This window comes from Balaenoptera ricei, chromosome 11, assembly GCF_028023285.1.
Source record: "Balaenoptera ricei isolate mBalRic1 chromosome 11, mBalRic1.hap2, whole genome shotgun sequence".
In the NCBI taxonomy this organism is placed as follows: domain Eukaryota; kingdom Metazoa; phylum Chordata; class Mammalia; order Artiodactyla; family Balaenopteridae; genus Balaenoptera; species Balaenoptera ricei.
The window spans coordinates 16225581-16242427 of NC_082649.1; the positions used below are offsets into that span (position 1 = coordinate 16225581).

A 16847-nucleotide genomic window follows, 5' to 3' on the forward strand; every position below is an offset into this window, starting at 1 on the left:
TTCAGTTTGCTAATATTTTGTTGAGAATTTTTGCATCTATATTCATCAAAGATATTTTCATTTTTGGTGGTGTCTTTGTCTGGTTGTGGTATTAGGTTGATGGTGGTTTCATAGAATGTCTTTGGGAGTGTTCCCTCCTCTTCAGTTTTTTGGAAGAGTTTGAGAAGGATCAGTATAAGTTCTTCTTTGTGTGTTTGGTATAATTCTTCTGTGAAGCCATCTGGTCCTGGACTTTGGTCTGTAGAGAGTTTTTAAATTACAGATTCTATTTCACTCCTAGTGATTGGTCTGTTCAAATTATCTATTTCTTCTTCATTCAATTTTGGTGGGCTCTATGTTTCTAGAAACTTGTCTATTTCTTCTAGGTTGTTGAATATGTTGGCATATAATTGTTCATAGTATTCCCTTATGATTTTTTGTATTTCTGCAGTATCAGTTGTTATGTCTCCTTTTTCATTTCTTATTTTGTTTATTTGGGTTCTCTCCATTTCTTGGTGAACCTGGCTAGAGGTTTGTCAATCTTGTTTACCCTTTCAAAGAACCAGCTCTTGGTTTTATTGATTTTTCTCTATTGCTTTTTCAATCTCTATTATTTACTTCCTCTCTAATCTTTATTATTTCCTTCCTTCTGCTGACTTTAGGTTTTGTTTGTTCTTCTTTTTCTAATTCTCTTAGGTGGTAAGTTAGGTTGTTTATTTGAGATTTTTGTTTTTTGAGGAAGGCCTGTATTGCTATGAACTTCCCTCTAAGAACTGCTTTTGCTGCATTCCATAGATTTTGTATGGTTGTGTTTTCATTGTCATTTGTCTCAAGGTATTTTAAAATTTCCTCTTTGATTTCATTGTTGGCCATTGGTTTTTAGTAGCATGTTGTTTAGTCTCCATGTAATCGTTTTTTTCTCATTTCATTTTCTGTGGTTGATTTCTAGTTTCATGCCGTTGTGGTCTGAAAAGATGCTTGAGATAATTTCTGTACTCTTAAATTTGTTGAGGCTTGTTTTGTGCCCTAGTATGTGCTCAATCCTAGAGAATGTTCCATGTGCATTTGAAAAGAATGTGTATTCTGGTTTGGGGTTTTTTTTTTTTTGGATGTAGTGTCCTGAAAATATCAAGTCTAACTGTTCTATTGTATCATTTAGCATATCTGTTGCTTTATTGAATTTCTCTCTAGAAGATCTGTCCATTGATGTGAGTGGGGTGCTAAAGTCTCCTACTATTATGGTATTGCTATCAATTTCTCCCTTTATGTCTGTTAGTATTTGTTTTATATATTTGGGTGCTTCTAAATTAGGTGTATATATATTGTATATATATGAGAGTAAAATCCTTGTATTGATCCTTTTATCATTATGTACAGTAAGTCCCCTACATACAAATGAGTTCCATTCCAACAGCATGTTCATAAGTCCAATTTCTTCATAAGTCCAACACAGTTAGCCTAGGTAACCAACTAACACAGTTGGCTATATAGTACTGTACTGTAATAGGTGTATAATACTTTTCACACAAATAATACATAAAAAACAAACAAAAAATAAAGAGAACATTTTTAGTATTACAGTACAGTACCTTGAAAAGTACAGTAGTACCAGCTACATCACCACTGCTTTTACACTTGCTTCTGGACATCCTGGGCTTGAAATAAAGATACTGTACTACTGTACTCTATACAGTACTGTACAATAAAGTACACAAAGGCACAACCACTTGTAGAGGATGCACACATGTGACAGTGTACACCAGACACGTGAACTAACTTATGTGATTGGACATGTGAACGCATGTTTGCATCTTTGAAATTTCATAACTTGGAGGTTTGTATGTAGGGGACTTACTATAGTGTCCTTCTTTATCTTTCTTTATAACCTTTGTTTTAAAGTCTATTTTGTCTGATATGAGTGGCCCCTGCTTTCTTGTCATTTCTGTTTGCATGAAATGTGTTTTTCCATCCCCTCACTTTCAATCTACGTGTGTCCTTTACCCTAAAGTGAGACTCGTATAGGCAGCATATTGTAGGCTCTTTTTTTTTTTTTTTATCCGGTCTGCCACCCTGTGTCTTTTGATTGGAATATTTAGTCCATTGACATTTAAGGTAATTATTGATAGATATGTATTTATTGCCATTTTAAACCTTATTTTCCCATTGATGTTACATTTCTTCTGTGACCCTTTCTGTTCTTCCTTTTGTGCTTTGATGATTTCCTTTTGTATTATACTTATGTTCTCTTTGTTTTTCTGTGAATCTATTGTATGTTTTTGACTTGTGTTTACCCTGTTTTTCAAGTATTGTTAACCACTTCCTATATCTAGTTGCCTTAGACTGGTAGTCATATAGGCTCAAACACCTTCTAGGAAATGAAAAAACCCTACGTTTTCTCATTTTCTTACTCTCCTCCCCCACATTTTATGATTCCGATGTCCTCTTTCACATCTTCACCTTCATCCTTTTGCTGTTCACTGTGGTTATCTTCACTTTCACAGAAATTTTTTGATTTTTTTTTTTTTGATTTGTGTACTGGCTTATTTAAGTGATTTGCTTCCCAATTGTGATTTTCTCTTTCCTATAGATTCTTACTACTTTTCTATTTAGAGAATAGAAATATTTCTTTTAGGATATGTTTAGTATTGCTGTATTCTTTTAGTTTTTGCTTGTCTGAGAAATTCTTTCTCTCCTTCTATTCTAAATCATAGTCTTGCTGGGTAGAGTATCCTAGGTTGCAGATTTTTCCCTTTCAGGACTTTGAATATATCTTGCCACTCCATTTCTGGCTTGCAACATTTCTGTAGAGAAATCAGCTGATAGCCTTATGGGGGTTCCCTTGTAATTAACCCTTTGTTTTTCTCTTGCTGCCTTTAGAATCCTCTCTTTATCTTTAACTTTTGTCCTTTTTATTATAATATGCCTTGGTGTAGGTCTGTTTTGGGTTTATCTTGTTTGGGACCCTCTGTGCTTCCTGTACCTGGATATGTTTCCTCGTCTAGGTTTGGGAAGTTTTCAGCCATAATTTCTTCAAATACATTTTCATTCCCCTTTCCTCCTCTTTCCCCTTCTGGAATCCCTATTATGCATAGATTGGCACATTCTATACTATCCCATAGGTCTCATATTGCTTTCATTTAAAAAAAAATTTTATTTTATATTGGAGTATCATTGATTAACAATGGTGTGTTAGTTTCAGGTGTACAGCAAAGTGATTCAGATATACATATACAAGTATCTATTCTTTTTCAAATTCTTTTCTCATATAGGTTATTACAGAATATTGAATAGAGTTCCCTGTGCTATATGGTAGGTCCTTGTTGGTTATCTATTTTAAATATAACAGTGTGTCTGTGTCAATCCCGAACTCCCAATCTATCCCTCCACTTCCCCTCCCCCTCCCCCCAGTAATAATAAGTTTGTTCTCTAAATCTGTGAGTCTGTTTCTATCTTGTAAATAAGTTCATTTGTATCATTTTCTTTCATTTTTTTTCATTTGGCTTTCTGTCTACTGTCCTGATTGGGTACTTTCCATCATTCTATCTTCCAGGTCACTTATTCATTCTGCTGCATTATTCATTCAGCTATTCATTGCCTTTAGCTCAGCTTTTGTCTCAGCAAATGAGTTTCCTAATTTTTCTTGGTTCTTCTTTATAGTCTCTAGTTCCTTTTTACAGTACTCTGCATTTCTGTCAATAGCCTTTCTTAATTGCTTCAGTATCTTCATTATCTCCTTTATAAAATTGGTGTCTATTAGACTGAAGAGGTCTGTTTCATTGTTTGTTCTTTCAAGGGAAGAACATTGTTTGTTCTTTCAAGGGAAGAAGTTCTTTCTTGGTCTTTTAACTGGAAGTGGTTCCTCTGCTTCTTCATTTATATTTCTCTTATTCTGGGGGTTTAGGAGAAACAGTTATCTACTGTGGTCTTAGAGGGTTATATATATGTGGGAGTGTCCCTGTGTAGCTTTAATATTTTTGGTGTGAGGGCTGTTTTTAGTGTGGATGTCTGTTGTCCCTTTCCTCGGTGTGTGCTGACCATTATGCGCTTGATAGGGACTGTGCAGACGAGGTGATTGGTGCTCTGTCCTGGGGTTTTTGGCGGCAGCAGCAGCTCACGTGTACCCCCAGAGCACACAATGGAAATGGTGGCAGTTCAAGACCTCTCCTGGAGTCCAGGAGTCCAGCAGCAGCGGCTTGCAACCACTCCTGTAGCCCAGGGGTGGGGGTGGGACGGTGGCTTGCGATTGTTCCTGGAGCTTGTAGCCTTATGTAAGTTTAGGGAGTTAGACAAAGCTCAGGTGGGCTGGGCCTTCTCTCAGCAAATGCCCTTCCTCTTGGGCCTCATCACATCATTCACTGAGCCTGGAACCTTCACTAAAGATCCTTCCAGGAGGGGACTAGCCACCCCACTATCTCTATGGGCAACTGAAAGCACAGCCTGCTCCTTTGGGTGGCCACTGCATTAACTGGTACTGATTTGTTGCAAAGGCAGCGTCCAATTTCAGGATAAGGGCAGGCTTAACTTCACCCGGACAAGAGGCTGGTGAGTGATGATGTTGCTGTGCTGGGTAAACTTCAGGCACTGTGAGATGAGGTAGCTCCAAACTTACAGGAAAAACAAGGATACAGCGACCAATCACTCTGTCATTCTGCATGCTGGGATTCCCCCAGGTATTCCTGCAGCACATGCTCTGGATCTTGCCTTTCTGGTCACATTGTGAGCTCTTCCAGGGCAGAGAATGGGTCTTAAGCATCTTTACCTGCAGTGCCTAGCAGAATGCCAGACCCATTCCAGACCCAACAAAATTTGATAAATAAGAAAATGCATTAATTAATGGAGGGGCAGATCAGGGGGCTTTCAGACTATGTAAACTGCCTGCCTGAGTGGCTATTTCACATAATGTGCTTTCAGAATTCCCTGAAAACACATGCCTTTATTTCAAAAACTAATTCTGAAAAGCAGAAAAGATGTTTCCCAGCACAAAAACTGACTCCATCAAAACTGTCAAACCCAACAACGCATTAAACATGCTTTCAATTCCTCATTCATTCAATGAACACTTACTGAATCTTCATTACGTGCCAAGCACTATGACAAGTGCTGGAGACAAGAAGAGATAAGATGTGGTCTCTCGCGAGGCTGGGCATTGATCACTTTTTTTTTTTTTTTTTAAATTCTGGCATTTTCTCTCTCTTTTTTTTAAAAAAATTAATTAATTAATTAATTTATGGCTGTGTTGGGTCTTTGTTTCTGTGCGAGGGCCCTCTCCAGTTGTGGCAAGCGGGGGCCACTCTTCATCGCGGTGCGCGGGCCTCTCACTATCGCGGCCTCTCTTGTTGCGGAGCACAGGCTCCAGACGCACAGGCTCAGTAGTTGTGGCTCATGGGCCTAGTTGCTCCGCAGCATGTGGGATCTTCCCAGACCAGGGCTCGAACCGGTGTCCCCTGCATTGGCAGGCAGACTCTCAACCACTGCGCCACCAGGGAAGCCCGATCACTTCTTTTTAAACTTCCTGTTGTGGTTGTGATGTGCAGCCAGGGTGGAGAAGGGCTGTCCAGAAGGGCCCTCTGCTCACTGCCCTCAGCCTGCACAGTACAGAGGGCACACCCACCCCATTCTGGGACCACCCACCAACTCCTCTTTTGTCCTCCCGATTTCTGCCTTTTTCTCTCTTAGCCTGTCAAAATCTCAGACTGAAGCACTTACTGATTTTTTGCAGCTACTGAATAATGTTCCTCTTCTTTATGGTAACCTTAAAACTAAAATAGAAATGTTTGTAATTGAATGAAATATTCTTTAAAGTCTATAGTGCTTTACAATTTTCAAAAGTTTCATATACATGATTTCATATAATCCCATAATAACCCCTTTTTTCTCCTACCCCTGTGTTGCCCCTCCTTTCCCTCTCCCTACTGGTAACCACTAGTTTGTTCTCTATATCTGTGAGTTTACTTCTTTTCTTTTTTATTCACTAGTTTGTTGTATTTTTTAGGTTCCACATATAAATGATATCATACAGTATTTGTCTTTCTCTGTCTTATTTCACTGAGCATACATAATGCCCTCTAAGTCACTCCATGTTGCTGCAAATGGAAAAATTTCATTCTTTTTTATGGCTGAGTAGTATTCCAGTGTATGTGTGTGTGTGTACATACATATGTATATATGTATGTGTGTGTGTGTGTATCTTCTTTACCCATTCATCTGTTGATGGACATTTAGGTTGCTTCCATACATTGGCAATTGTAAATAATGCTGCTGTGAACACTGGGGTGCTTGTTTCTTTTTGAATTAGTGTTTTGGGGTTTTTTTGGATATATATCCAGGAGTGGAATTGTTGGGTCATAAGGTACTTCTACTTTTAGTTTTTTGAGAAACCTCCATACTGTTTTCCACAGTGACTGCACCAAATCTCACTCCTACCACCAGTGTACAAGGGCTCCCTTTTCTTCACCTTCTTGCCAACATTTGTTACTTGTGTTCTTTTTTTTTTTTCATTAATTTTTATTGGAGTATAGTCACTTTACAATGTTGTTAGTTTCTGCTGTGTAGCAAAGTGAATCAGTTATATGTATCCATACATTCACTCTTTTTTAGATTTCCTTCCCATTTAGGTCACCACAGAGCACTGAGTAGAGTTCCCTGTGCTACACAGTAGGTTCTCATTAGTTCTCTCTTTTATACATAGTAGTGTATATATGTCAATCCCAATCTCCTAACTCATCCAACCCTCTCCTTCCCCCCTTGATAACTGTAAATTTGTTCTCTCCATCTGTGACTCTATTTCTGCTTTACAAATAAGTTCATCTGTACCATTTTTCTAGATTCCACATATTTGTTTTTCTCTTTCTGACTTACTTCACTCTCTATGACAATCTCTAGGTCCATCCACGTCTCTGCAAATGGCACTATTTTGTTCCTTTTTATGGCTGAGTATTCCATTGTACATATGTACCACATCTTCTTTATCTATTCCTCTGTCAATGGACATTTAGGTTGCTTCCATGTCCTGACTATTGTAAATAGTGCTGCAGTGAACATCAGGGTGCATGCATCCTTTAGAATTCTGGTTTTCTCCAGATATACGCCTAGGAGTGGAATTGCTGGGTCATATGATAGCTCTAGTTTTAGTTTTTTAAGAACCTCCATACTGTTCTCCATAATAGCTGTACCAATTTACATTCCCACCAACAGTGTAGGAGGGTTCCCTTTTCTCCATACCCTCTCCAGCATTTACTGTTTGTAGAGTTTTTGATGATGGCCAATCTGACCAGTATGAGGCGATACCACATTGTAGTTTTAATTTGCATTTCTCTAATAATTACTGATGTTGAGGAGCTTTTCATGTGTTTGTTGGCCATCTGTATGTCTTCTTTGGAGAAATGTCTATTTAGGTCTTCTGCCCATTTTTTGATTGGGTTGTTTGTTTTTTTTGATATTGAGCTGCATGAGCTGTTTGTATATTTTGGAAATTATTCCCTTGTCAGTTGCTTCGTTTGCAAATATTTTCTCCCATTCTGAGGGTTGTCTTTTTGTTTTGTTTATGGTTTCCTTTGCTGTGCAAAAGCTTTTAATTAGGTCCCGTTTGTTTATTTTTGTTTTTATTTTCATTACTGTAGGTGGTGGATTGAAAAAGATCTTGCTGTGATTTATGTCAAAGAGTGTTCTTCCTATATTTTCCTCTAAGTGTTTTATAGTATCCAGCCTTACATTTAGGTCTTTAATCCATTTTGAGTTTATTTTTGTGTATGGTGGTAGGGAGTGTTCTAATTTCATTCTTTTACATGTAGCTGTCCAGTTTTCCCAGCACCACTTATTGAAGAGACGATCTTTTCTCCATTGTATATTCTCGCCGACTTTGTCATAGATTAGGTGACCATAGGTGCATGGGTTTATCTCTGGGTTTTCTATCCTTGTGTTCTTTTTGATGATAGCCATTCTGACTGGTGTGAGGTGAAATCTCATTGTGGTTTTGATTCACATTTCCATGATGATTAGCGATGTTGAGCTAAAATAGAATATTTTAAATCTGGCCTTTTCAAAAACAAACCCTAAAACGTATTTCTTTTAAACTGCAAGCTCATCAACCCAAAACATATTTATTAAATGCATATTATGTTTAGGACAACTAGGAACTCTAAGGCAATAGGAACAGTCCCAATCTTCTGTTTAAACTTTGGTCCTAAATTGAAATTTTTTCTATGGTTAAATGTTCTCAGGGGAAAAAAGGTACTAATTGCTCTTGGAGGTGTTGTCCTTTTAGTACTGAATAAGGCCTCATAATATGAAAAGGGTGTCCCAGGACCTAGCACTGTCTGAAATACAGAATCTGTAAGCTCAGATTCCATAGGCTTTACTTCCATTCCATAATGAGTAATTGATTCTGAGTGGTCTCTTAAGGGACCAGTGGTCCTTGTTTGCCCAGGACTGAGAGGTTGGCAGAGTCTCTGCAAAGCAGGACTGCTGGTCTCCCTAATGATCACCTCTCCTCTCGCCACCAAAGTTCTTCTCTCAGAAATGAAGATATTAAATACAGAGAACCCCAGACGTAAATCATATTGCAAGTTCAAAGATTTCATTGTAAGATGGATTATTCCACACAGTCCATGCCAATGGTGATGTATACCATTTTTTGCTGGTGTGCAAGATGGGTATTTTTCTTGGTCTTGGACCTCAAAATATTCCTGTTGGAGACAGACCCTGACAGATTTTAGGCACCTACATTCTCTTCCCTCTATCCACTATCTAATATTCCTCCCGGGACAGCAAAGTAGGGTTGCCACAAGGTTCCCTGGTTAAACTGGGGTGAGCCTCCTACGCTGGCACAAAAGTGCTACTTCTTAACTTCCATCGTCTCACATAAGGACTAGAGCTCTGGTTCTGAGCAGCACCAGGACCACACAAACTCTTTAAGGGACAAGCACATCGTTTCACATTTCATTGTCCAAAGAGATGCACCAGCAGGACACCTCATAGAAAGATCCATGGCCAGTGGCTTTCTTGGGACCGTCTTGGATTCAAATCTCAGCTCAAGCACTAAGTCTGTGACTGTGGGGCGGTTAGCAGCCATCTTCCTGATTCTGTTTCCTCATCTGTAAAAGGAGGTTAATCCTACCTGCACTGTTAGGAACGAAGATCAGAAATCAAACCAAAAACATCCAAGCACCTGACATGTAGTACAAACTGAACGTGTGATGCTCAAATAATAAGTAAAACCTTGTACACATTTGTTAAAACACACACAAAATACACACACATGCTTCAGAACGGCAAGTCTGACACAAACAAAAAGCAATTCTTTTTAGAAATATTTCCTTTATGTAGAAATGCAGTATTGATTTAGTAAGAAACTCATTTTTCACCATCTGATTTGAACAGATTCTCTCCTCCCAAGGTATTTGATTGAGGGTACAACATTGTAGCATATATTTTATTATTATCATTATTATTTTCCACAACATTTAATGCCATGTTTCCTTCTCCCACATAGAATATCACCCAATAGAAGTTTCCCAAAGGAGCCACAGCACATTCATTACAAAGATAGAAAGGAAAACCGTTTTTCAATCTCTGCTTTCTAATAGGATGATTTAACTAAAACAATGTCAGATTTAATCAGCTATGAAACTGAAAAAAATGGAAACCAGCCCAAGTGAACATCATGGCTGTGATCATGAACACCTCTGAGAAGTGAGGGGAAAAAAGAGAAATATCTGCCTCTTCTTCCCAAACTTCAATATAACTTTAAATTACTTTTAAAAATATTTATAAAAAGACATCCCTCTCCCTTAATGATGTGAAATCTGGGTGTTTTCTCAGGGCCATGCCTGGGCAAGCAGAAGGCACATATGCAATGGAAAACATTTGGAAAACAGTAGCCCCTCTGAGACTTCTGGTATGTGGACAGGAGACTTTCTGATTTCCAATCTTGGCTCATTTCAGAAGAAAGAAGGGTTACATCCCTGGTGCGGGGAGGGTTGGGAGGAAACGCAGCCACCTTCAGGGCACGTGCCTGACTTCCAATCCATTCAAGTGTCCATTCACAGTTAGTCCTCCAGGCTCATTGAATTTTCAGTATTCTGCAAACCTCCCTCCACACGGTCCCTCCCCGGCAGTCTTCTGAGTGTAGTTAATGTGTTTGAGAACAGTAATGTCACAAGGCAAAGTATTGGGGGGCTTCCCAAGGAACAACCGTCTTGCATATGTTCTGGAAGACAAGTCATCTCAGCTTTACCTTCTAACTTCTGGAGCAGACGCCCGGGTTCCCAACGTCCAGATTTCAGTGGTTGGAGATCATGCCAGAAAAGTGAAGACCCAGCTAGCCCAGAATGGACTGTCTCTGCAGTTCTAGCACATTCTCCACACACCTCCATACGACTCAAATGTCCTAGAAAGTATTAAATCAACTGGACATGGCTGATTCAATGGTACAAAAAAAGCTTTATAAAAATACTCCCTGCACTTAAAAAATCAAAACAAAATAGATGCATGTAAACATCACCTCTAAGTCACTGGAGAACTCTGGAGTCTTTTTATCTCCTCTGTCCAGTGATTTGCAGTCTTACGTGTTCAGCTTTTGTTTGTTTCTTTTTTTTGGAGGTATCAATCTATTTTTTTCTTATTAACAGAGTTCAGAGTCTGAGGCCGCCTTTGATTATGAGCTTGTGGTTTGATTGGCAGGAATAGTATGATCAGGAGACTGATAATGTGTAAGTAAAAGTACATGGACCTAGGAATAAACACACAAATTATATTTCAAACAAGGGTGTATGTGGGAAATGTCACATGAAGCAATTACATCACCTTTTGGTACTGGCGGACCTGACTGCCCTCAGGCTTGCCTTGATCCACTCCACAGATAACTCCCTTTGGTGGGTAAGCGGGCCAGGGATGAACCAAAACCACGAAGCTGGGCAGAGCAAACCAACCAGCCCATCTGCAGACAGACGTATGGCGATGTCCCACTGATGTAATAAGCAGATCGAGAGAATCAAACCTGACAGCTAGAAACCCACCATATTAAAAGTCTAAGGATGCATGGAATGAAATTGAAGCCCTACCCCAAACACAAATGCAACTGACACTTTAGCCAATGTGCTCCACTAAGTGTCAGGGGTTCTTGTATATATTATGAGCCTGAAGAATCCAGATTTCAAAAGCCTACTCCATAACTCGATTTTCATCCAAACTAAAACAAGTTTTGCTTATGAGGTTTGTGGACTTATTGCATAAGTGTGGTACTGGACACAGTGTAGATGCTCAATAAATACTGTACACATCAATGAATGCAAGTAATTAGAAACAGCTTTTATAAAATTGTTCTATATCCATTTGGGAAAACTGAACTTACACTTTCTCCAATGCTTTTTGAAGAGCAAAGGAAAATAATGTTAAGGGGCAGGGGACCCACAGTTGATTTACATATCATTCCCCAGCTTCTGTGATCATAATGTCAGGTCTATAGAATAGTTAAAAGCTCCAGCAGAAGCAAACATATCTTCATTTCTTCTTTCAATAAGCATTTACTGCCTAGGATGTACGAAGCATTGAACTGGGATCTACAAAAGGCAAAGACCCCACCCCTTCTTTTGGGAATGGAAAAGAAGAGACGTATACACATAATGGTAGTAATTAGCAGAGGGGTGAATAGCCACAGGTAAGTGACCGTCTGATTTACTATTTAAACCAGGACATTAATGAGAGTGAATAACAGCTCTACAGATAAACACACTGGCTCAGCAAGCGTAAGCTGGGATTCTCACAGGCACACCCCAGGCAGAGGGAACTCCAGCTTTCAAAGTCTGCTCTCGTAAAATGTACTTTGTTCTTGCATTTTGCCTTAATCTTTTACATGTGGCCAAATCTACACTGGAGCAATTTTGTTAGATTAAAGCCAAATATTCTGGAAGTCAAGGGAAAAAAAACTTCAACTTCCCAGGGAGGTTTAGTAACCTATTCTGACATTCCATACTTCTCTCAAATTTTAAGCAATACTTCCATCTTTTTGTTATGGAAAAACTCAGCTAACATTTATAGAGCATGCTAGGACTAAACTAGGTATTCCAGATACACAGATGAATAAAGCATAGTTCTACTCTCAAGGAGTTTTCTATCTACAAAAATTCCTACACAAATTCTAACATTCTTATACATTGAATTTAATAAAGTGTTATCTAGTTAAAGACAACAACATGAGATTTTGCTTTTGAAAATGATTTCATAGAAAGGTTCTGCTCTGGCTAAATGTTTGTGTCCTCCCCCAAATTCATACGTCGAAGCCCTGACTTCCAATTTGATGGTATTTGCAGAAGTAGACTTTGGGTGGTAATTTGGTTTAGATGAGGAAATGACGGTGGGGCCCCCATGACAGCATTAGTACCCTTATTAGAAAATAAAGGGAAATCAGAGCGTGAGCCATCTTTCTCTGTGTCCCTCTCACTGTCCCTCACCCCATCTCTTTTGCTGTCCTTGTCTCCCTCGGTCTCTCTCTCTGCTATGTGAGGACACAGTGAGAAGGTAACCTTCTGCCAGCCACAAAGAGCTTTCATCGGAAACCAAATCTGCTGGCATCTTGATCTTGGACTTCCCAGCCTCCAAGATCGTCAGACACAATATCTGCTGTTTAAGTCACCCAGTCTATAGTATTTAGTCATAGCAGCCTGAGCTAAGACAACTTCGTTCTTTTTTAAAAAATTTTATTGGATTATAGTTGATTTACAATGTTGTGTTAGTTTCAGGTGTACAGCAAAGGGATTCAGTATATATATATATATATTCATTTGTATTCTTTTCTCATATAGGTTATCACAGAATATTGAGTAGAGTTCCCTGTGCTATACAGGAGGTCCTTGTTGGTTATCAATTGATATCTTATAATATAATAGTGTTTGTATGTTAACCCCAAGCTCCTGATTTATCCCCCCAATCTACATTTCCCCTTTGGTAAACATAAGTTTGTTTCTGATATCTGTAAGGCTTTCTGTTTTGTAAATAAGTTCATTTGTATCATTTTTAAAAATTAGATTCTAGATATGGGTGATACCATATGATATTTGTCTTTCTCTATCTGACTTACTTCACTTAGTATGACAATCTCTAGGTCCATCCATGTTGCTGCAAAAGGCATTATTTCATTCTTTTTTTTTTCATTTACTTATTTATTTATTTATGGCTGTGTTGGGTCTTCATTTCTGTGCGAGGGCTTTCTCTAGTTGCGGCGAGCGGGGGCCACTCTTCATCGCGGTGCGCGGGCCTCTCACTATTGCGGCCTCTCTTGTTGCGCAGCACAGGCTCCAGACGCGCAGGCTCAGTAATTGTGGCTCACGGGCCCAGTTGCTCCGTGGCATGTGGGATCTTCCCAGACCAGGGCTCGAACCCTTCTCCCCTGAATTGGCAGGCAGATTCTCAACCACTGTGCCACCAGGGAAGCCCTCATTCTTTTTTTATGGCTGAGTAGTATTCACTGTATATATGTACTACATCTTCAGTATCCATTCCTCTGTAAATGGACATTTTATGTTGCTTCCACGTCTTGGCTATTGTAAATAGTGCTGCAATGAACATTGGGGTGCATGTTCCTTTTCAAATTATGGTTTTCTCTGGATATATGCCCAGGAGTGGGATTGCTGGATCATATGGTAGTTCTATTTTTAGTTTTTTAAGGAACCTCCAGACTGTTCTCCATAGTGGTTGTACCAATTTACATTCCTACCAACAGTGTAGGAGGGTTCCTTTTTCTCCACACCCTCTCCAGCATTTACTGTTTATAGACTTTCTGATGATGGACATTCTGACTGGTGTGAGGTGATACCACGTTGTAGTTTTGATTTGCAGTTCTCTAATAATTAGTGATGTCGAGCATCTTTTCATATACTTTTTCGCCATCTGTATTGCTTCTTTGGAGAAATGTCTATTTAAGTCTTCTGCCCACTTTTTGATTGGGTTGTTCATTTTTTGTTTTGTTTTTTGACGTAGAGCTGCATGAGCTCTTTGCATATTCTGGAGATTAATCCCTTGTCACCTGCTTTGTTTGCAAATATTATCTTCCATTCTATGGGTTGTCTTTTTGTTTTATGGTTCCTTTTGCTGTTCAGAAGCTTTTAAATTTAATTAGGTCCCATTTGTTTATTTTTGTTTTTATTTTTATTAGGAGGTGGGTCCAAAAAGATATTGCTGCAATTTATGTCAGAGTGTTGTGCCTATGTTTTCTTCTAAGAGTTTTATAGGTCTTTGATGCATTTTGAGTTTCTCTTGCATATGGTGTTAGAGAATGTTCTGATTTCATTCTTTTACATGTAGCTGTCCCATTTTCCCAGCACCACTTACTGAAAAGACTGTCTTTTCTCCATTGTATATTCTTGCTTCCTTTGTCGTAGATTAATTGACCATAGGTCCGTGGGTTTATTTCTGGGATTCTATCCTGTTCCATTGATCTATATGTCTGTTTTTGTGCCAGTACCATACTGTTTTGATTACTGTAGCTTTGCAAGTATAGTCTGAAGTCAGGAAGTCTGATTCCTCCAGCTCCGTTTTTCTTTCTCAGGATTGCTTTGGCTATTTGGGGTCTTTTGTGTCTCCATATGAATTTTAAAGTTTTTTGTTCTAGTTCTGTGAAAAATGTCATTGGTAATTTGGTAGGGATTGCATTGAATCTGTAGATTGCTGTGGGTAGTATAGACATTTTGACAATATTGATTCTTCCAATTCCAAGAACATGGTATATATCTTTCCATCTGTTTGTGTCATATTTGATTTCTTTCATCAGTGTCTTATAGTTTTCTGAGTACAAGTCTTTTGTCTCCTTAGGTAGATTTATTCCTATGTATTTTGTTCTTTTTGATGTGATGATAAATGGGATTGTCTCAATTTCTTTATCTGATCTTTCGTTGTTAGTGTATAGGAATGCAAGAGATTTCTGTGTATTAATTTTGTATCCTGCAACTTTACTGTTCATTGATGAGCTCTAGTAGTTTTCTGGTAGCATCTTTATGACTTTCTACGTATAGTATCATGTCATCTGCAAACAGTGACAGTTTTACTTCTTTTCCAATTTGGGTTCCTTTTATTTCTTCTTTTCTCTGATTGACATGACTAGGACTTCCAAAACTATGTTGAATAAAGGTGGCAACAATGGACATCCTAGCCTTGTTCCTGATCTTAGTGGGAATGCTTTCAGCTTTTAACCATTGAGAATGATGATGGCTCTGGGTTTCTCATATATGGCCTTTATTATGTTGAGGTGAGTTCCCTCTATTCCCACCTTCTGGAGAGTTTATATCATAAATGGGTGTTGCATTTCGTCCAAAGCTTTTTCTGCATCTATTGAGATGATAATATGGTTTTTATTCTTCAGTTTGTTAATGTGGTGTATCACACTGATTGATTTGTGGATATTGAAAAATCCTTTCATCCCTGGGATAAATCCCACTTGATCATGGTGTATGATCCTTTGAATGTGTTGTTGGATTCGGTTTGCTAGTATTTTGTTGAGGATCAGTGATAACGGCCTGTAGTTTTGTGTGTGTGTGATGACTTTGGTTTTGTCATCAGAATGATGGTGACCTCATAGAATGAGCTTGGGAGTGTTCCTTCCTCTGCAGTTTTTTGGAAGAGTTTCAGAAGGACATGTGTTTAACTCTTCTCTAAATGTTTGATAGCATTTACCTGTGAAGCCATCTGGCCCTGGAATTTTGTTTCTTGGAAGTTTTTAATTGCTGTTTCAGTTTCAGTACTTGTGATTGGTCTGTTCATATTTTCTATTTCTTCCTGGTTCAGTCTTGGAAGGTTGTACCTTTGTAAGAATTTGTCCATTTCTTCTAGGTTGTCCATTTTATTGGCATAGAGTTATTTGTAGTAGTCTCTTATGATCTTTTGTATTTCTGTGCTGTCAGTTGTAACTTCTCCTTTTTCATTTCTAACTTTATTGATTTGAGTCCTCTCCCTTTTTTTCTTGATGAGTCTGGATAAAGGTTTATCAATTTTGTTTATCTTCTCAAAGAACCAGCTTTTAGTTTCACTGATCTTTGCTAATGTTTTCATCTCTATTTCATTTATTTCTGCTCTGATCTTTATGATTTCTTTCCTTCTGCTAACTTTGGGTTTTCTTTGTTCTTCTTTCTCTAGTTGCTTTAGGTGTAAGGTTATGTTATTTGAGATTTTTCTTGTTCCCTGAGGTTAAGACTGTATTTCTATAAACTTCTCGCCTATAACTGCTTTTGCTGTGTCCCATAGGTTTTGGGTCGTCATCTTTTCATTGTCATTTGTCTCGAGGTATTTTTTGATTTCCGCTTTGATTTCTTCAGTGATCCATTGGTTGTTTAGTAACATATTGTTTAGCCTCCATGTTTGTTTTTTACAGTTTTTTTTCCTGTAATTGATTTCTAATTTCAAGTGTTGTGGTTGGAAAAGATGCTTGATATGATTTCAATTTTCTTAAAATTACCAAGGTGTGATTTGTGGCCCAAGATGTGATCTATCCTGGAGAATGTTCCATGTGCACTTGAGAAGAAAGTGTATTCTGCTGCTTTTGGATGTAATGGTCTATAAATATCAATTAAGTCCATCTGATCTAATGTGTCATTTAAGGCCTGTGTTTCCTTATTGATTTTCTCTCTGGACGATCTGTCCATTGATGAAAGTGGGGTGTTAAAGCCCCCCCGCCATTATTGTGTTACTGTCGATTTCTCCTTTTATGGCTGTTAACATTTGCCTTATATATTGAGGTGCTCCTATGTTGGGTGCATACATATTTACAATTGTCATATCTTCTTCTTGGATTGATCCCTTGATCATTTTGTAGTGTCCTTGTCTCTTGTAACAGTCTTTATTTTAAAGTTTATTTTGTCTGACATGAGTATTGCTACTCCAGC

At 38.4% G+C, this 16847-nt stretch overlaps 1 protein-coding gene across 2 annotated transcripts in view; it reads right to left on the bottom strand.

Annotated features, from left to right (window-relative positions):
• Positions 1-9313: 9313 nt before the first annotated feature.
• The window catches only part of MBOAT1 (membrane bound O-acyltransferase domain containing 1), a 110591-nt gene continuing 103057 nt past the window's right edge, over positions 9314-16847 (bottom strand). For both annotated transcript variants that reach the window (XM_059940687.1, XM_059940686.1), the window contains one exon: positions 9314-10708. In XM_059940687.1, coding sequence (XP_059796670.1) covers positions 10634-10708 — 75 coding nt within the window. In that variant the 3' untranslated portion in view covers positions 9314-10633. The remainder of the gene's footprint in view (positions 10709-16847) is intronic.